At 33.4% G+C, this 25241-nt stretch overlaps 2 protein-coding genes across 5 annotated transcripts; one reads left to right on the forward strand and one right to left on the reverse strand.

The window, feature by feature from the left end:
• The first annotated feature begins 7956 nt into the window (after positions 1–7956).
• LOC107810649 (protein REDUCED WALL ACETYLATION 3) lies at positions 7957–15163 on the forward strand. 4 transcript variants are annotated; one of them, XM_016635441.2, is made up of 16 exons: positions 7957–8378; positions 8939–9030; positions 9373–9510; positions 9595–9651; positions 9732–9804; positions 10562–10720; positions 11117–11266; positions 11377–11632; positions 12180–12295; positions 12379–12465; positions 12586–12674; positions 12831–12893; positions 13059–13115; positions 13777–13873; positions 13988–14146; positions 14750–15163. In XM_016635441.2, exons 1-15 carry the CDS (start codon positions 8343–8345, stop codon positions 14141–14143), a joined length of 1626 nt encoding a protein of 541 aa, XP_016490927.2. In that variant the 5' UTR covers positions 7957–8342; the 3' UTR covers positions 14144–14146; positions 14750–15163. The 4 variants fall into 4 exon arrangements, with proteins under 4 accessions (XP_016490927.2, XP_016490926.2, XP_075106260.1 ...); XM_016635440.2 differs by having other exon boundaries at positions 7962–8378; positions 9370–9510; XM_075250159.1 differs by lacking the exon at positions 7957–8378 and adding an exon at positions 8760–8823 and having other exon boundaries at positions 9370–9510.
• A 6535-nt stretch (positions 15164–21698) lies between these two features.
• On the reverse strand, positions 21699–23767 carry LOC107783484 (WRKY transcription factor 28). The gene is made up of 3 exons (XM_016604459.2): positions 23116–23767; positions 22859–22999; positions 21699–22339 (listed from the first exon to the last, which is right to left on the reverse strand). The coding sequence occupies exons 1-3, from the start codon at positions 23616–23618 to the stop codon at positions 21925–21927; spliced, it is 1059 nt and encodes a 352-aa protein (XP_016459945.2). The 5' UTR covers positions 23619–23767; the 3' UTR covers positions 21699–21924.
• Positions 23768–25241: the final 1474 nt, after the last annotated feature.

Raw genomic sequence — 25241 nt, forward strand, 5'->3', positions numbered from 1 at the left:
AACAGCACCGGAAGAAATGCAAGCAGACAAGGAAGCAAGGCAACAAAAACAAATTGTACTCTAGCCTAGATTCTTGTTTTCTTTTAAGCATGGTGTAACAAGGAGATCGGTAAGCAGTGGTAATAGCATGCAACAACAGTAACAATGCAGTTCCCCGGTAGTCCCAGCTACCAAAACTTCCCGAACTACATTGACCTTATTCATGTTTAGCCCAGGATATGTAGGAAACCTTTGAAGCAAAGGTTCGGTCAAATCTTTTTCAAATAATGCTTCACACGGAGTACTCGGATGGGCAAAAAATCGCTCGCTTTATCTTTGCACGAAAACCCTTCGTGTCTTCGGGCAAAGAGGGGCAGCTGTAAGCACGTGATTTTTGCCCAATATGAGAATTACTCCCAAAAAATCCAAAAATAAAATGATTTTTCTTTGGTGTGCAATTTTGTGATATTTTGAATAATTATTTGTATTTGTCTGTGCGTGTTTATTTGATAAATTAATAAAAAATACAAAAATATGTCGCATTTTGCATGTAGGATTTAATTCTATAGTTGTTAGTAATTAAATTTGTTTTACAAAAATTAAAAATTACAAAAATAGGCATCGTTTGCATTTTTAGCATTTAATGTCCAAATATACAATTTTATGCTTAATTATTACTTAATTGTGCGTTAATTGTTATTGGGAGTTAATTTGCGCTTTTATAACTTAATTTAATTCTTAATAATAGTTTAAGTATTTTTATAATTTAGTTTTAGAGAAATAAAAGAAGAAAAAAGAGCGAAAATATAAAGAAAGTCGGAATTGGGCCTCTTCTTCGATTTCAAGCCATAGGCCCAAAAAATGGCCCAATCTTCCCTACGACCCAGTCCATTTCGAACTGGGTCGACCCAGTCCATAACCCAAAAGACCCAAACCCTTTTGTCTTACATTTTACAAAAACAAAACAAAACAAAATGAAGAAAACCCTAAAAATTTGCTAAACCATCCGCCCCCCCCTCCTATCTTCTTCTTCTTCCTCAAGCTTTCTCAAGCACACATCCATGGCAGCCCTTCCTCATGCCTCCACCACCTCAACACACACACACACACATGACATTCTCCATCGTCCCATCGACCCCAACACGAGCAACCATGGCTGATTTCCCCCCCATTTCCCGTTGTCGAAACCAAACGACCATTGGAGTAGCTTCACGTCCGCCATTGTTGCTGCGTTTTCTTCCAGTCGTTGCAGCTGCTACTGCTGTTCCTTCGTCATCCATAGAGGTCCTTCTGCTTCCATCTTCTCAACCTCAAGTCCAAACGACCAAGCTGCTCCGTTCTCCAAAACGCAGCAATGAGAGCTGCTCGAAACCAGCCCAAAAACGAGCTCCACTATCGCTCCGTCGTGCTGCTGCGCCGTTGCGTCTTCAGCTTCACCATTGTTGTTGCTGCTCACGTTTCTGCTTCAGCTGCTTCTCGCCGGGTCTGCCTTCGTCCTCTTCGTCGAGCTCAAGCTTGAGCTCGACATCCATGGACGCCGCTGTTTCTTCTTCATCGAAGCCCAACTCCATCGCGCTACTGCTGCTCCGTTCCAGCTGCTTCTTGCTGCGTTTTTCTTCATCTTTCACCTCAAATGATGCTTGTTTCTTTGTCGTCTTCAAGTCCGTTTATGCCCAAGTTCGTTGGTTTCGTTTAGAGTTCGTTCGATGTTCGTCGTTGGTCATTCACGGTTAGTTATTCTAAGTTCTATTACGTCCATAATTTGTTTGATATTTTCAGATTTTGAATTAGCATAAGTTTGCTTTATTTTTCTTATTTTGTTTTAGATAAAAATTGTTAGTTTAATTATATTGTTGTTAGATTTAAGTTGAAGATTCAATTTAATTATTTTCAGTTTGTTTTATTAATTTTAAGAGGATTTAGTTTTAATGTAGAAAGGTGTTAGTTTAAATCGTTTAAATCCGTTGTTTGTTGTTAATATAGATTTAATTCGTATTCATTTTTTGAAGTTGGTTTTAATTTAGTGATTTAATGTGAAGTTATGTTTTGGTTTTAATTTTTGGATCATGCATCTTTGTTATAAGTTTCATTGGATTTAATTTAAGAAAGATTAGTTGATTATTTGAAGATTAGTGATTTGAATATGTTTATTTGTTTTGTTTAAGTTTAATTCGAAGTTTGAACAAAGTTTGTTTGTTATTGTTATTGAATATTTTCATTCATGTTCATACTTTGTTTGGTTGATCTTGAATCCGAAATTTGTATAGTTTGATTTCTTGTTTACCATTTATGATTATTTCTTGAATTGGTCTCATAATCTTGTTTAAAGTTTAATATAAGAATTGTTTGTTGTAATGTTGTTAGTAGTTGATTTTAAGTTCAATATGATTGAAGTTAGAAATCTAAATATACTTGTTTGTTGTTGTTGTTTAAATCCGAAAATAGGTTTGTTGCTAAAATATTGTTCAATCAAATTTTAGCTGTTCTTTGTTGTTCAATTTGTGTTCATGTGATTTGTTGTTGAAATGTTGTTAAAATCGTGTTCATGTGATATTGTTGTTATGATGTTCATCCATGTTCATATTGTTGTTTGAACATTGTTAGAAATTGATCATATTGTCTATATTTTGGTTAAGTTTGATTAATTGATGTGTTATAGCTGATGAGTAGTTTGGTAAATTTGTAATACGTTCAGGGGTAGTTTGGTAATTTGCAATAGGGTCAGAGGGGTAGATTAGGAATTGTACATTTTGTAATTGTTTATATGAAGCATGGGGGACAAAATAAAATGGGGTGGGTTGTGATATGGTTATTTAATATAAAGGGGGACAAGATTTAATTTAAAGGGGGAATCTTGCATTATTTTAAATGAAGCATGGGGGACAAAATATAATGGGGTGGTGTGATATGTTTATTTAATGTAATGGGGATGACTGGAAAGATAATGGGTTGGGTAGAGAAAAAGTATGGATTTTAATTAATTGAAAGGTTTATGGGATGGGTTATAAGAAGAAGTCTGGAACACAAGACAATACAGAGAGAACAGAAATAGAGAGAGATACAAAAAAAAATACACACACAGATAGAGAGAAAAAACGGACAGAGAATAGAAGAGAGAAAAATTCCGAAAAAATATTTAAGCTTTCAAAATAAAAATAAAACTAAAAAAATCTATTGCTTTCTTTCTTTGTTTGAAATTAGTATTAATGGTTGTTGTTTCATTTAAAGCTTAAAGCTTTTGTTTTTGGGATTACTACTCCACCGGTCTGTTACTGGGTTGTTACTGTTGCTGGGCAGTTGTTGCTATTGTACTGTTATTACTGCTGCTGATTCTCATCATCATTTTCTTTTGCTTCCAATATCAGGTACATATCTGTAAATTCATGTCATGAAAAGCTTCAACATGGCAAGTAAATGAAGTTTGGAATTATAAGGATGTCTTCTACTCATTTAAATTTTATTAGTTTAAGTTTCAGTTTTGTTTTAATTTGTTAGTATAGTATTATACTTGACATGATAAACTTTTAACTAATTAACCTTCTGGAGTAGTAAATTCCACGATAATCTTATATGTTTTGAGGACTAGTGATGACATTTACTGTTTGAATTGATAGGGAACATTGCAGAAAATTGGCCATTAATTAAATCTTGTGATATTGTTAGCTAAGTAAAGAATAGTACGGAAATACCCAGAAATTACATTACTAGCTTATTTTGTCAAATATCCAATTTTGTTTAAGGCTAGATGATGTCGTCTTATTAAATCAATTGGTAGATTAATTCTCTTTCTTAATAACAAATGGCGTAGTTAAATCAACTCATTTCTTTTAATGTATGAAATAATGTCGATGATTTTTTTTTACAAAATATAGAGTTAGTGTTTGAAAATATTCGCATAGGCAGAGAATAAGAATTGGTTTATTTATCTCAAACTCAATCTTCGTAATCAAAAAATCAACTAAATAATTATAACTTTGGACTAAAACAAATACATGAGAAGGACATGATATTTATAAACAAATCGTGGCATTTTATGTAAAAGATATATAGAAGAAGAGTTCGCCTTAAATGAAACAATGAAGATTCTGCGGAAACTATTAATTTGTTTATCATTTTAAGTTCTTTCCCAATTTTATACACCATTCGATTTATGGATATCCAAATGTTGTATCCACAAAAAATGTTAGTTTTAGATACATATTGTCTGTTTTCTTCTTCACGCCATTAATTCTTTAAAATTTGAGGTATATGATTCATATGTGTAAAACAAGACTCGCGGTCAACACATAATAACAATTTGTAGAGAACCTTATCAAGAATATTTTTGTGATTAGGGATACGTTCGCGTAACCTGATTATATTTCTAAAAGCAATTCGGATTATGCGTTCGCGCAACTTCGATCGAATATTTAATAAAAGGGATTCCTCGGAGAATATCATTATTAATTTCATAAAAACCCGAGATGTGAGGTTCACTACTTAATTATACAAAAGGGGCGAATGTTCTTGATTTTATTAAAGCATAATTTCGAAAATAATTATAATAATTATTATATTATCAATATCATTGTGTATACGTACGCGTAACACGATTTTTCACGTAAAAATATAATTTATAACACGAATATACGTACGCGTGATTCGATTCAAAGAAGGGTCTTTAAATCTAAATAGAAGCGGTAACAATAAAATCATGCAATAAAAATGTATTTAACAAATCAAAATAATCAAGCCGAATATAACAGTTGAGCGACCGTGCTAGAACCACGGAACTCGGGAATGCCTAACACCTTCTCCCGGGTTAACAGAATTCCTTATCCGGATTTCTGGTGCGCAGACTGTTAAATAGACAGAGTCATATTCTCTTTGATTCAGGGATAAAAATTGGTGACTTGGGACGCCTTAAAATTCCCAAGTGGCGACTCTGAAACAAACAAACAAATCCCGTTTCGACTGTCCTTTAATTGGAGAAAACTCCCTTTCACCCTCGCGGGCGCGGAAAAAGGAGGTACGACACATGGAACACAATTTTGATAAAGATTTTTTAGGAATAACTCAAATAAGTACTAGTAATAAGTGTATAAAGAAAGAGAAAGTGGGAAAGTGGAACTAAAGGAAATAAGCATCTGTAATGTAAATTTAATGATTATTTAACCTCTTATGTTTCCTCGACTTGAGGTGGTTACATGGGGTTTTTTTTTGGGTTGGGGGATTTAACAGTGTACTCTATTCGGTTTGCTTTAATTAATTTTTTATTTGTTTTTATATTAAAGGAATCAATCTTCTAGCATTAATTAATAAGGAAATTGACCATATTAACTTTAATTTGTTCATTGAAAATATAACAAATACTCTAGCATTGTTTGTTTGCACTTAATGGATGTCTCAATCTTAATCATTCAGATCTCAGACATTAAGTGTGTTTGTTTTTAAAGGTTGAATCTTAATCATTAAGTGTGTTTTTTTTACTTCACAGACACTTAATGAGTCTGAATATGTCTGTATAATTAAGATCTATAACAAAAAATTAATTTCATTAAGATGCTATCATCCACATTTATTATTAATTATCACCATCGTCTACCATTATCAACTATCAGCATGTCACTCACCACCACCATACCACCACCTAGGGATGGCAATGGGGCGGGGCAGGTTTGATAAAACCCACAAAAATTTCAACCCGCCCCACCCCGCCCTGCATAGTTATTTTTTCAGTTTTCAACCCGCCCCGCCCTGCTTGGACCTACTCGCCCCGCTTAATTTTTTCTTTCTTTCTATTTTTGAAGTTGATTTCAGTTTACCGGTAGTCGCGGTAAACATGTTGTACATTATTGCCTCCAATAAATAAACCAGTACTACACATTATTATTACTGTGACTTTATCTTCTTCAGGTTTTTAATTTATTTTCTTTATACTTGTATCTAACTTAAACTCTATTTTTAATAACATACACTTAAACAAAATCAGCTCTAAGGATATTTTTTTATATGCCTCAAATTCCAAAATAGTATTTGTGCTAGTGAAAAAAAAATGTGAAATTGTAGTTGAAATGATTGCTTTGTTTCAAAAAAGATAAAATTTAAAGTTTTCCGCATTGAACCCGTAACCCGCCCCGCCCCGCCCCGCTTTAAAAATTTTAAAAATTATTTTAACCCGCCCCGCCCCGCCCCGCACCCGCAAAACTAGTAAACCTGCCTCGCCCCGCATCAAACAAAACCCGCCCTGCCCCGCCCCCGCCCTGCCGCATTGCCACCCCTACCACCACCTTCCTCAATCACAACCACAACCACCACCACCACCCACCATTATTAATTATTACCACTCACCACCACTATCCTCAACCATAATTATTATCACTACCAATCACCACTAGCTACTACCCAGAACCACCACCATCAACCAAAACTATCACCAACCACCACCTCTAGTTGCTATTTTCAAATAAAGATAAATTTTATATATTCAGATATTAAAAACTAAATAGTCTTAATCATTTAGTATTTAGATCTTGATACACGTCTTAATATTCAGATGTGTATTCAGATTTGGATGTCTTAATCTTAATGCACATCTTGATATTCAGATTCAGACGTCTTAATCTTTAAAAAAACAAACAAATGAGGCTTAAGCTCTTCACTTCAAGGTCAACTTTGAAAAAAAGAATTTAATCAAATATAATGGATCACAAAAAAATGCCAAAAAATTCAATTAAAGTGGATCGGAGGGGTATTTGATAGGCTTCACTAATTGAATTGCAACAGCCGCAGTGCTTTTCCTCGATTAATCCAATGTGGTTCCCCCCTTTTTGATAAATGATTTAAAGGGTATGGTGTGTTTAGCATAAGGAAAAATATATATATTAAAAAGTAAGTTATTTTCTAGTGTTTAATTGCCAAAACAATATTTTGAAAGAGTACATTTTCCAAAAAAATTAACTTCCCTAACCTTTGGGCAGAAGTTTACATTCATTACTAGCTCACCTCTAAACTTTAAAAAACAACTTCAAATGAAACTAACACTGATGCGTTCGATCTTGTCGTTGCTTATCTGTTAAATTTTATCAACAACCTAAAATCTCTTTTCAGTATATCTCTTTAACCCACCTAACAAATTAAGTTGTTGCTTTATTTGTACTCATAGAGCAAATTAAGTGTGGATTAATCATGTTAATTTAATGAGCTTATATGCACTGCATTAAGCTTATCATCACCATTATATATATATATATTCTCTGTTCCAAGTAAGCCTTGATATCTTAAAAGGCAATCTTAAAATAAGAATGCAAGTAACCCAAATCTACAAAGAATTCAGTATCGACAACGATTTTTTGTATATGAGCGGGTGGGAGTACGACTTAATTATTGGCTTGCTTATTAGTGTATTCATGATTAAACTTATTAAAACAAAAGGATAGTAATTAATTCTACATTTGATGATATCTCAGTAATTAATTGTCCATGTGGCAGAGTTCAATCAGCTAATCTCTAGTACTCTAGTTATTTAGGTTTTGTTCAATGCATAGTATAATCAAACGAGATCCTCATTAAATATCTAACATATTCAGAACTATTTCCTCTCAAAAGATTTTCTTTTTCCAATTTGTTTTGCTCTAATTAAGTGTGACCTGTTTAAATTTTTATGATTGAGGGTCTAATATATCTCTTAAGAAGTGTACGGACAACGAAAGGAGATTTAAATACAATATTACAACTGCTATCAGTCAAAGCTAAATATTTTTTTTAATTAATAATATTATGATATAAATTTAAGGAAAATTATCTATTTAATATCTTTAATGTAGTGAGAGTACATAGAATGTGGTAATTTTAATACAATTTCTAAATTTAAACCTTAACAGCTAATTAACGCGTATGAAAACAATGTACTAGCAACTAAATGAAAAAAAGAAAAAGAAAAACCCAACCACCCAAAACCACAACCGCTACCATCAACGGTTGGTAGTGAAAGAAAAAGGGACAGAGACATTTTTTTTGAATAAAATCTGAATCCAAAACCAAAATACAGAAACGCGTAGCGACCGACGTCGTTACATCCCCAACCCCACCTCACCCCACCCCACCCGAACCCCCTACTGGGGATACTCCTTCTTCATCTTCTTCATTGCTTCAGATCTCTCCATTTATTCCATAATAGGGGAGGTTTCAACCAATTTTTCTCCTGTTATATATATTCTCATCGTCTCCCATTCTGTATACGTACATATAATGTATGTGAATACACATTCTCATTGCTGAGCTTCAATCAGACGGGAATATCCATTCCATTTGTTTCTCTCTCCTGTTTCAGCGTATTTCACTTGTCGGTGATCTCTATATACATTTTTTTTTTGTTTTGGAAAATGGCGGCAGTTTCCGGACCTCTGACGCCTGGACAGGTACTAATGCTTGTGTTTGTCGTTTCATTTTATAGTGATGAGTTTGAGTTTTTCTTTTTGAAGTTAAATGAAGTTTAGTTTTGGAATCGGATCCTTTAAATAAGAGTTAAACAACGGAAATGTGGGATTGTAGTAATAATTGTGAGTTCTTTTGGGTCCGGATCCGTTGGAGAGTTGAACTACGGTAGTGTACAACTTCAAATAAGTGTATTAGTAGTTAAAATGAATTTTGATCTAAGAGCACTGATATGAGGAGATTCATTTCCTGTGAACTGAGTTTTTGTGTTTATTCTAGTAAAGAGCAGATAGCATGTTATTTGTTGTTGCTGTTGGAGGTTATTAACTGTCGGTAAACAAATTATTCATGTTTTGATAACGAAGATGGAATCTGAAGGCCGAAATGGCTGTTCTTATGGAATTATCTTTGCGTATTATTATCTTTAGAGTAAGAACTGCACCTGCGCTGCCTCAATGTCGAACATTATTTCGTTTTGTTCTTTATTTCATTAAGGCAAATTTGTTGTAGAATCTACTGAACGATCTCCCGTTTCATGTCTCAGGTGTCATTTTTGCTTGGATTCATCCCCGTCCTTGTTGCATGGTTATACTCCGAGTGGTTGGAGTACAAGAAGTGGTTGTTCCCATCTAAAGTGTAAGTTAAACAGCTCAATCCTTGCCATGACGGAGACCAACCCCCCTTCCCACTAAGTTGACCCACTCAATTTTCGACATGCAAATAACCACCGAATTGATCTCCATCCAATAAGGAAAAGGAAAAAGTATTGACAACTCATATATCCCCTTCACTATGGAGCTTGTAGAGTACTGAGACATGACTGCTATTTGTTAATCACTAGTGAGCAGTATCACTAGACTACTTGATTTCTGAAAGCAGCTGTGGTTCCTTTAGCTGTACAAAAAATATACAAGCAATTGTACTATCCTACGTTATTAGTTGTCTTATTTGATATTGTTGGCTTCTCTGTGACAGCAGTCATTCAGATAATAATCTAGTTGAATTGGAAAATGCAACAATCACAGAAGAAGATCGAGCTGTCTTGCTGGAAGGAGGTCTGTCAAAATCTGCATCTACGAAGTTGTCTAGTTCATCAATAAAAACAAATATAGTTAGGTCAGTGCACTGTGCATAGTGGTGGATTTTCCTTGAACTTTCTTAATTAATTCTTCATTAAACATTTTTCTAATTATTTTATAGGTTTCTAACAATGGAGGACTCCTTTTTGCTCGAAAATCGAGCAACTTTAAGGGCAATGTGAGTCTCTTGGTTGTTTCCAGTATGCGGGATGCATTTTTCTCCTCATACTAACCTCTTTCTCTTTCAATCTCATACAGGTCCGAATTTGGGGGAATCCTTTTTTATTTCTATATCTGTGACCGCACAAATTTCTTCGCAGATTCTACTAAGGTTCATAATCTTTTAACTTAAAAATAATGCATCATGATATGCTTGCTAGATCATGATTTTGAGTAACCTCATGGATAATGGCGCATGAGCATTTTGTGGTGCACCTAGAGTAATGTGTTCTCTGCATACTGTGTTAAATATACACAGCCAGTTCAGCCTAAATGATTTGATACTTTGTAATCTTGGCCATTATCCACCCCTGTATGTGATATCCTGATTGAACTGTTGGATGTGGAAATTGTGCTGTGTAACTTTTGTCTTAATGTTGTTTCAAAATGTTTTATCAAAACTTTAGCATGCTTTGCTCCAAAGGAACTAATTTTAGTATTATTCTAGAGAAGATGTACTAGCATATATATGATATGCATGCTAGTGTGTAAACTCGTTCGTACTTTCTAGAAATTTTGGATCTTCTCTACTATAATTGGTTTATTTTGGAAACTTCAAATTTTCCATGTTTAAATGTTTTACCACATGCTTCAGACTCATTCTTGATAAATTGTTGTTTTCTTTGCTTTCTTGTGCCCATCCCGTTAGTTTTGTATATAGTTCTTGGTATTGAGAGTTTAGTACAGGATCTGCATTGGTAGTTGACTAGAATGAAGGATATGTTGTCCAATGATTTCTGCATCGTTTGCTGCATTATACTTAAAGTATGCCATCTCCATTGCGGAATTATAAGATGTATATTTGCAACCCCGCAAGTGCAGCTGCTCAAAGTAACAATTTGCTGTTTGATATTGTTTTCCTTGATCAGAGCTACAATCGGGACCTCTTCCTCTTTCTGTATTGTCTTCTGATCATAGTTTCAGCAATAACTTCTTTCAAGAAACACAATGACAAATCAGCATTATCTGGAAAATCCTTGCTTTATCTTAACCGTCATCAGACAGAGGAGTGGAAAGGATGGATGCAGGCAAGTGTTTTCTGTCACGTTTTTCTTGATCTACTTATTCTTCAGTTTTGTAAGAAGTAAATCTGGACAGTTCTTTAGGGAAATACTTTCCATTTGCACCCTTTGTTCCTCTGTCTCTCCAGTGAATGTGTTACAACATAGTTGCTTGATTCTTGCACAACTTCTTTGTTCAATGTGTTATATTAAGAAGCAGTAAATCATGCAGATTCTCTTTTGAATGCTCAGAATTTGTCTATTCAAGTATCTCCAAAACTTTTGAAAAAGAAGTATCCCAACATTTCATGTGTATATTTTTATTTCCTGTATATTTGAACTGCTCTTTGTATAGCCTCCTACAGTATATGATGTTCTCCACATTTGGCCAGTCTAAATAATCTATCCTTTTGTTTGCAACAGGTCCTCTTTTTGATGTATCATTATTTTGCTGCAACAGAGATATACAATGCCATTCGTGTTTTCATTGCTGCATATGTTTGGATGACTGGTTTTGGGAACTTCTCCTATTATTACATCAGAAAAGATTTTAGTTTGGCTCGGTTTGCTCAGGTAACACTATCTGTTAATATTTTATTACCTTAAATCAGAACACTCTTGGTGGTATCTTACATTTCTTAGGTTCAGTGTTGTTAATATGGTAAACATTGCCCTGTGTGCAGATGATGTGGAGGCTGAATTTCTTTGTAATATTTTGTTGTGTTGTTCTTAACAATGACTATATGCTGTATTACATCTGCCCAATGCACACACTTTTTACTCTCATGGTGTATGGAGCCCTTGGCATTGGCTACAACTACAACGAGAAAAGATCAGTGATGGCTCTGAAGCTAGTTATGTGCTTTGTCGTGGTTATCCTGATTTGGGAGATTCCTGGAGTTTTTGAGTTTCTTTGGGGTCCTTTCGCATTTATGTTAGGTTGGTTACGGTGCACTTACTCTTTTTCTTTCTCCAAAATCACTTTTAATATTTACTGTTTTGTGAGCTTGGACAAGGAACTTCGGTTTGCAAGTTACTTCAACTAAGTTGTGGAAAATTCTACCCACTCTTTCATGCAATAGTATGCTTAAGATAAATATGTATGCCTCTAAGTAATGGCAAATGCCATCATTATATGTTCGGTTATAAGTAGTTCTCAGAACTAATATCACCGTAAGTGACATGGTTCAGAAATAGTTGCAGAATTTGATTTGATGTCTTCATGAAAATCACCTATATGGAACAATAATCATGCTAAGAGGTGCTTATCTTAGATTCATTCATTATATGCAAGAAAAGTCACATGTAATTGTAGTGTCAATGCTAAACAACTGTTTCAAGTGTATTTTGTGTTTCAAGTAATAGTATGAGCGCTAAAGGATCTTTTCCCCCTTTTTCTTGTCGTCCTTTCTTTTTGTATTTTTCTATAGATCGTTGCGTAATCCCTTATCACCTGATTATAGTTTTCTACTTTCTCAAATTGTAGGATACAGTGATCCAGCCAAGCCAGATCTCCCTCGCTTGCATGAATGGCATTTCAGATCTGGACTGGACCGCTATATATGGATTATTGGCATGATATACGCCTACTTTCACCCTAATGTAATGTTAATAAAACTAATTCCTAATTTTTTTTCTTTCACTTGTTCTGTAAGACTTATATTTGGAATATCTTATCCTTTCAGGTTGAGAAGTGGATGGAGAAACTGGAGGAGTCTGAACCCAAGCGGAGACGAACAATCAAGACATCAGTTGTTGCTGTTGCTGTAGCTGTGAGTAGGATTTATCTTGTTTCTAATATAGCATCAACTATATTTGCTGCTGCAGCGTGTCTCTTTTTTCCTTTTTTTTTTCCCTCCAATTTGTAAAGTTTTTCATTCCGTTTTCCTCAGGTTGGGTACTTGTGGTATGAATACATTTACAAGCTGGACAAGACCGCATACAACAAGCTCCACCCCTACACCTCGTGGATTCCCATAACGTGTGTATTAAACTTTCTTTAAATTCTATTTTAGCCCTTTATTTCTGAATGTGAACTTGTAGACAAATTGCTTGCCTACAATGTGCCAAACCAAAGAAAGTATGTTGTATTTCTCTCCTGTTGTCTTGTGCTACTTTCTCATTAATTTTTTTTCAGTGTTTACATCTGCTTGCGGAATTTTACTCAGGAGCTACGGAATTTCTCTTTGACTCTCTTTGCGTAAGATTCTATTGACCCATTTAGATTTTAGCGGTGGTGCTCCTTCATAGACTTTATCCCTTCCTTTTCCTGTCAGCAGATTAATCTTTTCGTTTGTTGTTTTAAACATAGTTGGAGCTGTGTTTATTTCCTCTTCTTTAATGGTTAAGTGCTCAATTTTTCTAGGTGGCTGGGCAAAGTCACATTGGAAACGTATATCTCCCAGTTCCACATCTGGCTGAGGTGTGTGGATTTTACTGTTCTTCTAAGTATAATGATTGTTGTTTCAGACTGAAATAAATAAATGAAGTCCCACATATAAAATTGAGCTTTTACATGGGCCAACTCGCACAGTTTAATTTGGTATTTATGAGTTCCTGCATTCGAGTCTCACTGTCACCAATCAACACGTTCCACATGCTTGGCCTAAGAAAAGGAATCAGCTTGCTCCTAAGGGGGTACATGTCAAACCTAAAAATATATCAACAGAAGTTTCCCTCTCTTAGCAGTTTAAACTTTTAAATGGAGGCTGTTCTAGCAATTCAATAGTTGCCCCCTGAATTTAATCATTTGTGATCTATCCAAAACATTCTATCACCTTGTGATGTTTCCCAAGTAATATGCTAAACTTAAGCATTCCCGTGTGTTTAAAATTCACAGGGGTATTACTGTACCAATTCCATATCTGTAAATGACTGATCCTTAATCTTACATAATATACTTTATTTCCATCCTGTCTCTAAAGTTCCCTTGTAATGATTTCTTACCTAGTTTCCTTTTAATGTCTCTAGAGTAATTTTTCTTTAATGCTTGCATCTTGTCAGAGATTGTTTAATAGATGTTGGCTGAGTTGATAAAGGTCAGTATGCTTTGAGTTCTTAGTGCTTCCTGATTTCATGTGCAGATCAAATATGCCGAATGGACAGCCTAAGTGGCTCCTGTCCTTTATTCCAGACTATCCTATGCTTAATTTTATGCTTGTCACTGCAATTTATGTTTTGGTAAGCTTATGTTCTCTCTTTTCATTTGTCCTGAACGTTTTTAGTTATGATCTCGTCTGATCCATTTTCTCTCCATCTGTGTTCTCAATCGGGCTTACAACTTCCCTTCTGCAGATATCATATAGGCTTTTTGAACTAACCAACACTCTCAAGACAGTTTTCGTACCTACGAGAGACAATCAGAAGCTGCTTCACAACTTCATTGCTGGGGTTGTGATTTCTGTGTGCATATATTGCCTTTCCTTTATTCTTCTTCAGATCCCTCATTGATGTGTAAGTACTTATCCAACTTATTGACAACAAAAAAAAAGTGTTGTATGGTTAGTATGATGAAAAATGTTTTTGTTAAAAAGTATTTTCCTAAAGAAAATTATGTAAAAGTGTTTGGTTATCTTTAATTTTTAAAATGTTTTTCTAAGGACAGTACTTTCTACTAAAGGGAGAAAATGTCTTCTTTTACTTAAAAGATGTGTCATGTCCTACTCCATATCATTTGTTTCATACCAACCAACACTTGAATACTGTTATCAACCTTTAGTGCTCAAATATATTATCAAAACACTATTTATACCTTTCTTATACAGTTATCATATTTTACCGACTCTTATATTTAATCAAACGTTGAAAATGATCCAGAAATCATTATTTTAAGGTAAAATATTTCCCCATTGAACCTTTTTAATGGAAAATATTTTCCTCCATGCCAAGTTCTTATTCTTTTTGCCAATGCATAGTTGATGCCATCTGCTCTGTCACCTCATTCCCCTTCCCTCAATAAATAGGTGTATAAGATCGCTAGCATACATAATCACATGAATCATCCTAGTGTGTACTTTCCTGCTTGGAATAATTTGGTAGAACCATTTGTCTTAACAGCTTCACTCTGGGATGAGACAGTCGTAGATTACTCTAGAAAGATATAAAGTAGATGAGAAATCAGTCATATTATTTCTTGGATGGGATGGAGATGTTGATATTCAAAGCCAGCTTGCTAAGCATGCGAACAGTTTTGAGGAGTATCATTTGCAGTTGCTAAATTCAAGTATACAAGCAATTATTTTCAGAATTAAAACCTGCGTCTCCAAGGGACAACCAGTTGTATGATATGATATCAATTGCCAAGTGTATGCAATTTTTTCTTCTCTTTGCCGTTGCCTTTCATAGTCATGTATGTTTCCACGTTAATCAGTGTAAGAGAGAAATGTAGGCGTGATATGTGTACTTGTGTTCTCTAATCAGCAGACTTGAGTGATTCATCGCTAATGCAATTGTTCTCTTTGAGACTCTTTATTACCGTTTGTGAAGTCTTGAAGGAGACATTTTTTAAGTTCTCAGATTGCTATTCCATGGTCCAAAATTATAGAGGATTACAGAGATATTGTCTTGATTCAACATGCTTGCAACAATAATATAATGACAGTGAAAACTATTTAACAATTAACAATAACAACTATGTCGAAGTTGGGAACTACACATATAGTCATGATGCTATTTAGGAATTAGTCAATATTTATTTTGTCCTAAAAATTTAAACTAAAAATCTTAACTTCAAGTCAACTAAAGACATTTTTGTCCTAAAAAGTTGAACCGAAAAATTGTAATTCAGGATGCACAGGCTAATCTTAAATAGTAGTCCTTTAGAGTGGTTACCTGGTGTCATTTCTATGTACTAACTCGTTAATTGGGCTACATGCACTTCCTTTTGAAAAGTTATGGGCCAATTATGAACCGACTGAAGCCCAATGTTGTATATAGCCCTCTGCTAATTCCCACAACTATACTAATCACTCTTCTAGACTATTTGATAACTGATGAAAATCAAGATAATAAATTGTTAATAACACACACTGGATGACTGTACAATAAGATCAAAAGCACATGATTGAGATAAGTTATTAGCCAATTATGAACTAAAATTATTTTGACTAAGCTAGTTGCCGTATATCAGAAAGCAAACAAATCAAGATGAAGATTACTTCTATGAATCTGATGTTACTTTCAGATTCTTTTTTAATTCACATATACTTGATGCCGTATTAAAATTACGAAAAACATATCCTAACATTGATAATCAGCCTAAAATTTCGGCAGAATTTAGTGGAAAGCAACAACATATACCAGCCTCTCCATGCAATAATGTATTTTTTAAAGAGCAGTATATTAACAAGAACTTCAAAATAATACAAAAAATTTGCCTTCTTTCTTGCGTTACGCATCTGTTATAAAAATTTCCCGTTGGGAAAAAGAATATTTTTATTATCATTCTAAATTGTTTTGGGATAGGTAGATCCAGGAAATGAAAAAAGGAGAAGGATAATTTATAATGCGAATTGAACTTCGTAATTTTATAATAGACCTTTGATCACGTCCAACTATGCCTTATAAAAAGGATTAAGCGGTCGTTGCAAATATAATCTGGTTTACAAGTCTGGAGTCGAATCCCACAAAGAACTAAGGCTTAGCTACAACTGTTCAATATTGCTAAGAAGACTAGCTCGAATAATTCCTATGTAATAAATATTAAGATTATAGTATCTAATTAACTAACAAATTAAATTAGTAGATTAACAACTAGGGATACTAAGGGTTAGAGACAAGATTAAGGAGGTCTAGAGTTATGATTTCCCCTAGTGTCGGAATCCTTTCCGCTACGTTTTCTATAAATTTGCCTAAATCTTCTCTACCGATCATGAGCACTCTGACTGTTTGTAACTCTCTCCCGAGTAATTACTACAATTTACTAGATATATTCTCCCGAATTACGCTAGCTGGCATTAAGTCCGGCTCACTCGGATCGTATCAAGGTTTCGTTATCCCTAATCCCACCTTTAAACCCTCCATATTGATCCCTCATATACGTTAGGAGTGATGTTGTTCAACAACTACCTAAATATGCACTCTCTCCTGAGTAATACACAATAAATAGGCACTGTCGATTGAGAGCTCATCAACCAACCACAATAATAACGTAGTTGAACAAATAGAGAAAAAGCTACAACAAATCTATATAAACGTAATAGGAAAATCATCCTCCAATAGGTTCCATCAAAACCATAGATAACAAATTTGCTATTTATATAGTATGCATAACTACAACACTAAAATTCATAACCAATAATGGAAATAGGAATAAGGAAGTGAAAAAACCGTAGAAGAATTCTCCGTCTTGCTCTTGGTGTGTTTTTGCCTCCTTAGGTCGAATTTCCGATCTCCACGATAGCTCTGTACTCTTCCTAGGTCTACAGTGTATCCAAACTCGATCTCCCCCTTCAAAAGTGGCGTTTTTTGGTCTATTTATAAGTGTAGGAAAAAACCTAAACGTGTAAGTCAAGTCCTAGTCAAACCAGGAGACAAATAAGATCTTCAAAACTTGGACTGGGCCTGGTCTTAGGCTGGCCTCGCCAGGCTAAAGCCTGGTTCAGCCTGGTCTTAGGCTGGCCTCACCAGGCTCAAGCCAGGTTGAGCTGGCTTCGCCTAGCCTCTCCTTTTCAATGTTTTTGCGCACACTTTCAACGTTTAAGTACCCTTTTTGCTCTACTTTCATCTCCAATTTACCTACACATAAAATAGACTCCATTACACACAAATAAAGTGTAATTTATCAATAAAGTATGTAAAATGCAAGCATGTAATGTACGAAATTATGGAATTATTGCCACACATCAACCTTCTAGTATGATTTTCTGTTTCTGGGTGTCTTCTAAAAAAAATATACTAGCTATAATATCATCATCAACAACAACGATCCAATAAAATCTCACAAGTGGGGTCTGGAGAGGGTAATGTATACGCAGACTTTACCTCTACCCTAATGGGGCAGTAAAACAGTTTGCGATAAATCCTCGACTCAAGAAGACCGAAAAGACGAGAAGAGATAATATATCAGTACCATACTAGCTATAATACAGAAGAATAAAATCTATAAGTATACTTTAATTACTATCTGATTTCCAAATGAACACTAATGAGCTCAAAACTTTTTTAAAAAGGTAGTTTCTAGATAAGAAAAATATATGTGTCCGATATTTACACCAAATCAATAAAAGGTTTTAATAGTAATAAGAATTGCGTGGGAGGATGAATGCAGTTATCTTCTCATGATACATGTATTGTCATCTTGTGCTTCTGCTAATATATTTTTCCTACCATATGTAATACTTTAGAGGGTGTTTGGCTAAGCTTATAAGCTGATCAAACTGGCTTATAAGTACTTTTTGACTTATCTACGCGTTTGGCAAAATTAAAAGTGCTTATAAATCAAAAATAAGCCAAAAGTCATAAGTTGGTCTCCCCCAACTTATCAAATTTCAGCTTATAAGCACTTTAGGTTTGACCAAAATATTTACTATTCTCTATCCCTAAAATACTTATTTTTAAAACAAAACTCTTCGTATACCCAGTTCTTCAGCTGCTTATTATTAATTTCAGCACTTTTATCCAAATACGTAACTGCTTATTTTTAAATAAGTTTCAACACCTAAAAGTGCTTTTCAGCACCTAATGATTATCAGCCACTCTAAATCAGCTAAGCCAAATGGGCTCTTAATGTAATGCCCATGCTAAATCTATGATATCGTTGGTCAATTATTCTCTCTATCGATAAATACTAATACTAATAATAACAAAATTGACCACTGTTCTGTTTGGATCTTCATAGTAATTCCAATTTTTCCTGATCTGGCGGATGCTATTTGAAGTTTGACTTTTTAGAGTGTTTCCATGTGCTTCACCTAATTTAATAGTATTTGACATCTTCAATATTATGTCAATTGTCAGCCAATGTTTGATTCACTCAAACCGATACCCCATCTGCAATTATATTATATTTAATTTTGAATCCAAATATTAAGTCCTGCGTACAAAAAGAAATACTGATTATGTAGTTTTTTCATGGGAGGAATATTGGTGTCAACTTACATGAAAGGAAGGATCAGTCTCATTTTTGTACGTCCAATTCAAAAAACCAACCACTAAAAATCAACAAGACTAAATATCAAATTGTATTTTTTAGAGAAATTTTATAATTTGGTCTTGTTAGAGAATCTATTCCACATTGATATATATAGTGGATTATTCCACTTATTACCTTAAAGTTTTGGATACGTAATAGATGATCAAAATAATTTTCACATTTTATCAAAGTCAAATTACTTCAGTAAGATTATTATCTCTACTAATTATTTCTAGAGTGACAGATCAGAAACAGTCCACTCATTGTCTTTTGATGATGTGGATTGGATGTTTAAATTTTTTTTGATAAAATTACAAGCATTCTCTAAAACCAAAGGTGTCAATATGAACAGATGTGTACTCGACTAGCAGTATATATGCCCGAAACAATATAATGGAATAAGACCATTGGTTTTCACGAAAACTCCCGTGCTTTCACACCAAACAGTGGAGTAACATATTTTGAACGGAAAAGGGTCATGTATGCTAGTGAACTATGCGAATTAGGATAGATATGCGCATCGTTAATAGTTTGGCATATATATGCCTAATCCACCCGTTACTTGCTCATTCATGCCATTACTTTAACAGAACCACTATTTTGTCTTTCTTAATTAATGAATAATTGGACCCAACCCAAATCTACTGACCCGATCCGTTAGGACCCGACCCACCCTTATTTCTAAGATATTTTTGATATATTATTTTTGTTTGATTGAGAAATTGTGTGATAATTATTTTTATTTATTTGAGTAATTTGATAATCGATTTTTTTTTGTTATACATCATTTCAGGAATTAATCTTACTAAAAGCAGTAATTGATATTTATTTATTATTTAAATAATATAACATTCGAACTAGTTTTTGCTTTATTCAATCATTTTAGCATCTATTTTTATTTTTCTCACAATATATTTGTATTTTTCACCAATACAAATATAAATAACTCCATGTTCACTATAACTTAACCTGATGGATCCGTTTTTTTTTGTTTAGATAAGTGATCATTATATGATTGATTATTAGTTTATTGGATTATTTTTTGCATTACAAATTTATTATGAAATAAGTAATAAATTGTTAAAAGAGTGGTGCTTCTTTTCCATTTTTATTAATTAATTATTTCATAACAAGCACCACTGTTAATTCGAATATTATATTATTAAAATAATAAATAAATATCAATTACTATTTTTAGTAGGATTACTTCCCGAAATGATGTATAATAAAAAAAACGATTATCAAATTACTCGAATAAATAAATATGATTATCGCACAATTTCTCAATCAAATAAAAATAATATATCAAAAAATATCTTTGAAATAAGGGTGGGTCGGATCCTAATGGATCGGGTCAGCAGATTTGGGTTGGGTTTGATTATTCATTAATTAAGAAAGATGGTTCCGTTAAAGTAAGGGCATGAATGAGCAAGTATTGGACGAATTGGGCATATATGTGCCAAACTATTAACGACGGACATATTTGTCCTAATTTGCATAGTTCACTGATATATATGACCGTATTTTGAATGATTCTTTCGTTAAGCTAAAAACAAACAAGGAAACTTTCTAATATTTTACGGAAAAGTTTCTATGAAAAACAAATGTTTGCCTAAAATTCTGCTGCAACTTGTATTTTTATGAACTTAGTTTTGAACATATATATAGTCAAATAGCCATTGGTTGACCGTTGGGCATTTCCCATCAAAGGCAGCCGAAATTTTTGGTAACCTTTTTGTTTTGTGGTGTCTTTGACTTTTGCTTTTCTTCACACGACGTTAGTATTTTAGGAGTATATATATATATATATATATATATATATATATATATATATATATATATATATACGGAGAATCAGAAATTAAATGAAGGTTTCTTTGATTCCATAGGGCTGTTAACTAACTAACGTTCGATATTTTTGAATTTAGAAAGCGCCCATTTAGTTTGAATTTCAATGCATTTAACTAATTAAGTTTTTTTTCTTCATAAATGTCAGTTTAGTCCTCCAACAAGTATCATTATACACTAATTCTTGTAATCTCATGAATATATTTACGAATTTCAAGTTCCTCTATATGCATCATTCTTCTCTCATGTCTTAATTCCAGACATATTCATTCAATTTTGAAATGGGAAAGGCCAAAAGGGTAACGTTCAAACGAGTCCAAGAATCTGTTCCATACTAGAAAAAATAACAAATAGCATAAAATCTTACTAATATATTTAAATGGAAATGACAATTATCACTAAAGTTCATACTTGATATACCCCTTCTTTCACATATCACATCAATTATAGAAAGTCCTTTTGGCCATCGAAAAGGAGGAGAAAGAAAACTGTGGTCAAACCACGTGATTGGTTAATTCAACAAATATTACCTTGCATAAAAGGAGTTTAAATGAATGGATAGTCATTGCTTTGCAAAATCCTCCTTAAAAAGGGGTTTTATACATAGAACTTTCTTTAGAAAAGCTAATTGATGACTTGTTCTATTTCCAATAAGAAAGTAAATCAAATTATTACCCTACGGTAAGTTGATATATCGTCTTAAATATGTAATTAACAATTTTTTCATATAGGAGCAAAATGCAAGGAAGAAGTCTATAAGAACAATAAAATGCACTGCATAATATTCTAACAAGCGAAGCTATAACATCAAGTGCTCTTAACTTTTTTTGGTCATCTCTACATGTGAAAATGCACATATATGGTATAAGATGATTCAAACAAATCCAAGATGAAAAGGAATTCATGCTTTAATTTAATTACCTCATAAAATGTTGATCAAATCCACCTCAAGAGGAAAGAAGACTCGTTGGTTTCTCCAATAAAAGAAACACCTCAAGTAAAAAAGAATTCAAAAGATAATCTATGTAATATCAAAGAAGAGAAAATTAGATATATATATATATATAATGTGAAGTACTAAATACATGAGATTATAAGTAAGAGATCGATTCATGGTCCAGCTATATCTCTAAAATACTAGACACTACATCTTACAAACCAAAAAAAGAAAAAGCTATAAATAAATAAGGTTCAAGTAGGGTTAATAAAATTATTAGAGCTAGAGCACACAAGTCTCAAAGCCTCAAGAATCTCATGGCTCTTGTTTAAGAAACATAGAAGGAACCATGTCTTGGAGTAGTCCATAGTCAGGAGAAAACTGCAGCTGTTGATGAAGCTCATGTTGAGTTATTACATTTTGATTATACATATTGGAGCTGCTGTTCGTAGGGGGATTAATGCCAAAAGCATTATTGCCATAGAATTGATGAGGCATTTGTGCCATATTCATAAGTTGTTGATGAAAAGCTTGTGGCGCCGCCATTAATGGCGAAGGTGAACTTAACATGGAAGGATTCAACATTCTAGCAACGTTTCCACGTAGAGTAGATGGCAAATGATGGTTGTGTTGACCCTCATATGTTGTGATTACAATTGATGGATCTTGATATGACCTCTCCACACGTTTCTTTACTGGACATTTTTGACTTGTGCACCTATAATAGCTTCTACAATCACAAACAACAAGAATACTATTATGACATATTCTTGATCAAAACCTTAAGGAAATTTATGATGACGTATATAGTTCAACTATTATGTGTTAAACATTGTAAAAAAAGACGGTAATGCTTCGTGCTTACAGGAGAAGATCATGACCGTAGTGAGAGATGGAAAGATTGAACATTTATCACTCTCGAAATATAGAAGATAGGAAGGATATTATAGAAGTATAAAATTTTGATTGTTCATAGAATAAGATTGATCAGTCTAAAACTTAGAATCTCAGCTTTCTTCAACGAGAAAAATAGAAACATAACTTAGGAAAGTGGGAAGTGGGAACACAATCTTTATGTATAGTCCTATTTCAGTTTAACTAGTTGGTAACCATGTGGACTAAGAAAAAGAAAAGGCTAGCTAACAATATCACTAGTTAAATACTATAGATTTGACAACCTTATACTATGAACTCTTGATAGAAGAGAACTATGTCTTATTAGGGTTTTAAAGAAATGAGGGAAAATCACCTTGGATAAGGGCTATTCTTAACAGCCTTCTGGCCATATTTCCTCCATCTATATCCATCCTCAAGATGATCAACCTCACTCTTTGTCATGAATGCAAATTTTGGTGGCCTTTGTGTCTTCTCCTTCTTTTTTGCTTTGTTCCTATTATCATCATTTCCATGAAATAATCCATCATAAAAAGAGGAAAAAGAACAGCGAAACTTTTCTCATAAAGAAATTAGAAAAAAAGTACTAGTATGAAATATTGAAGTACTTACTCTTTTTTAGATGCATCTTCACCATCTTCTAAAATCTCCTTCACTTCCTTATCTTTCTTAGTATTATTAGTACTCTTGTTTGAATCCTGATCATCAGCAGCAGCTTCATTGGAGGAAGAATTAGAGATTGAAGAGTTTGGTGTAACTGGAGTTTCACTTCCTCCTCCAACAATAACATCATTATTATTAATAGCACCCAAAACAGGTTTTACATCATGATCTTTATTAATAATAGAAGAAAATGCCTGATCAGAAGGTGTAGATGGAGCTGAAAATCCAAAGGGTTTTCCAAGTGAATTAGCATAATCACTACTTGATCCATGTAAAAACTCATGAGTAGTAGTATAGCTCATAAAAGAAGGATCAAGCATATGTATATTCTGAACCACTGAAGAATCATTACTATCTCCAACCCTAGTTTGAGAATAAAGATTATTATAACCAAGCCTAATATCTTCTTGAAATGGCTGGTGATAATAGAAATCTCTTATTTCATCAGCCATGGAAGGAGAAAAAGAAAGAAGAAGAAGAAGAAGAAGAAGAAGAAGAAGAAGAAGAAGAAGAAGAAGAAAAGGGAGTTTTTGGGGGAGGGGAGGGGAGGTTGGGGTTTGACAAGAGGTTGATGATGTGTTTGTATTTAAACTTTGACAAGAAGATTTTGGTTTGAGCTAGCTGTGGTAAGGTCTATTTTTATCCTATTTTAATTTTAAATGGTGGAAAGAGATTATATTTATAAGTTTTGAAAATACAATGTAGACCCCACTTTTGTAAAGAAGGTTTGACAAAGTTTTAAGTCTCATTGTTAGGGTCTAGTCATCTGTCACTATGAGCATCTACCATAAGCATTTTCCTTCGTTGTTTTTTTTTCTTTCTTGAAATATTGTTTTAAGGTGAATAGTATTTTCTTTTACCACATCTCTCGTGTTACCAAAAAAAAAAAAAAAAAAAAAAAACCTTTTGAAACTGCGGGGACACTAAGAGAAAAATGATTATTGATGATGAAAAAAAAAGGTTATAATTGTTCGAACGAACTTTTGTTAGTAGGTTGTAGTGATTATCTATTGTTTGACACTGAAAATCAAAGGTGGTCAAAATTGTCACCCTTAGATACGAAGTTCCTGTCTCTTTGTACTGAACAATACGTATATTATGGACAGCAAATTTGCTTTACAGCTTGTTCTACTCTTGTTAAAGCAGAAATAAGGACAAATACAAGTTTGTTGATTTGGATCGGAGATGAATGACTCACGACTCCATGCTTATTTTTCGAATATATAGAGATTAGGGTCTCTTGTATAAATTTTATACACTATAAATAATAATATTTACGCATTAATCTTTTCGTCATTTACTTATTCTTTAGTAATTGTATGTTTATTTTGTTTCAAATTTCTTCATTTTATTGTTATTAACTATAAGTGTAAGCACAAATATCTATAATCGAAGGTGATTCCAAATAAATCTTATTTTTCAAAATGGTATTATTAACTTGTTAGTATATATTATGGCTTCATTTATATACATTGATGATAAGGTAAAACAATTGTTACGTAATCATTGCATATAACTTAAATCTTATTTAATGTGTTTGTTAAATATTTATGTAAGTAATAGTGATATTAAGACTTGAGAATGATGTTGAACCAGTCAGAAAATTATTAAACTATATATATATGTTGAAATTATTATCAAGTAATATATTGAATGTTGATGGAGTGTCTCTTCTTTTACGTTATATCTTGCGTAATAAGAGTCAATGAGAAGAATGTTGTTGAAATTGTCAGAATAAAAGTTGTTATTTTTATTTAAATAGTAGTAGCTAATTATGCCTGAAGTTCCCTTCAGCTAGGCTTATTAATTATTTTATCAATCTAACCTCAGTTTTAAGTTTTTAACTAAACCTTGATATTTATTGAACCAAATTTTATCAAGGTTATTATATTGTATTTTTATCATTAAAAGGGAGAAAACCCCATAACAAGCTATTATCAGCTTGAAAAACATTAATGAGGGGGTGGGAAAGTCAGCGGATGACTTGAACAGCAAAAAGGAGAAGGGGAAGATTGGGATTAGCAAACAGTCCCCGTCCAGTCCGGTCCGGTCCGGTCCGTAGTTATTTGAGTCAA

The sequence above is a fragment of the Nicotiana tabacum genome, chromosome 3 (assembly GCF_000715075.1).
Source record: "Nicotiana tabacum cultivar K326 chromosome 3, ASM71507v2, whole genome shotgun sequence".
NCBI lineage: Eukaryota > Viridiplantae > Streptophyta > Magnoliopsida > Solanales > Solanaceae > Nicotiana > Nicotiana tabacum.

What these genes read in the sequence shown, in the direction of transcription:
- LOC107810649 (XM_075250159.1), top strand. Translation starts at nt 8,779, where the DNA reads ATGGCTGTTCTTATGGAATTATCTTTGCGTATTATTATCTTTAGA. An exon ending in GTTTGGCTCGGTTTGCTCAG is followed by an intron (nt 11,267 to 11,376) that starts GTAACACTATCT and finishes CCCTGTGTGCAG; the next exon opens with ATGATGTGGAGGCTGAATTT. An exon ending in ACGCCTACTTTCACCCTAAT is followed by an intron (nt 12,296 to 12,378) that starts GTAATGTTAATA and finishes TTATCCTTTCAG; the next exon opens with GTTGAGAAGTGGATGGAGAA.
- LOC107783484 (XM_016604459.2), bottom strand. Translation starts at nt 23,618, where the DNA reads ATGGCTGATGAAATAAGAGATTTCTATTATCACCAGCCATTTCAAGAA. An exon ending in GAAGATGCATCTAAAAAAGA is followed by an intron (nt 23,000 to 23,115) that starts GTAAGTACTTCA and finishes TGATGATAATAG; the next exon opens with GAACAAAGCAAAAAAGAAGG. An exon ending in AAGAATAGCCCTTATCCAAG is followed by an intron (nt 22,340 to 22,858) that starts GTGATTTTCCCT and finishes TTGTGATTGTAG; the next exon opens with AAGCTATTATAGGTGCACAA.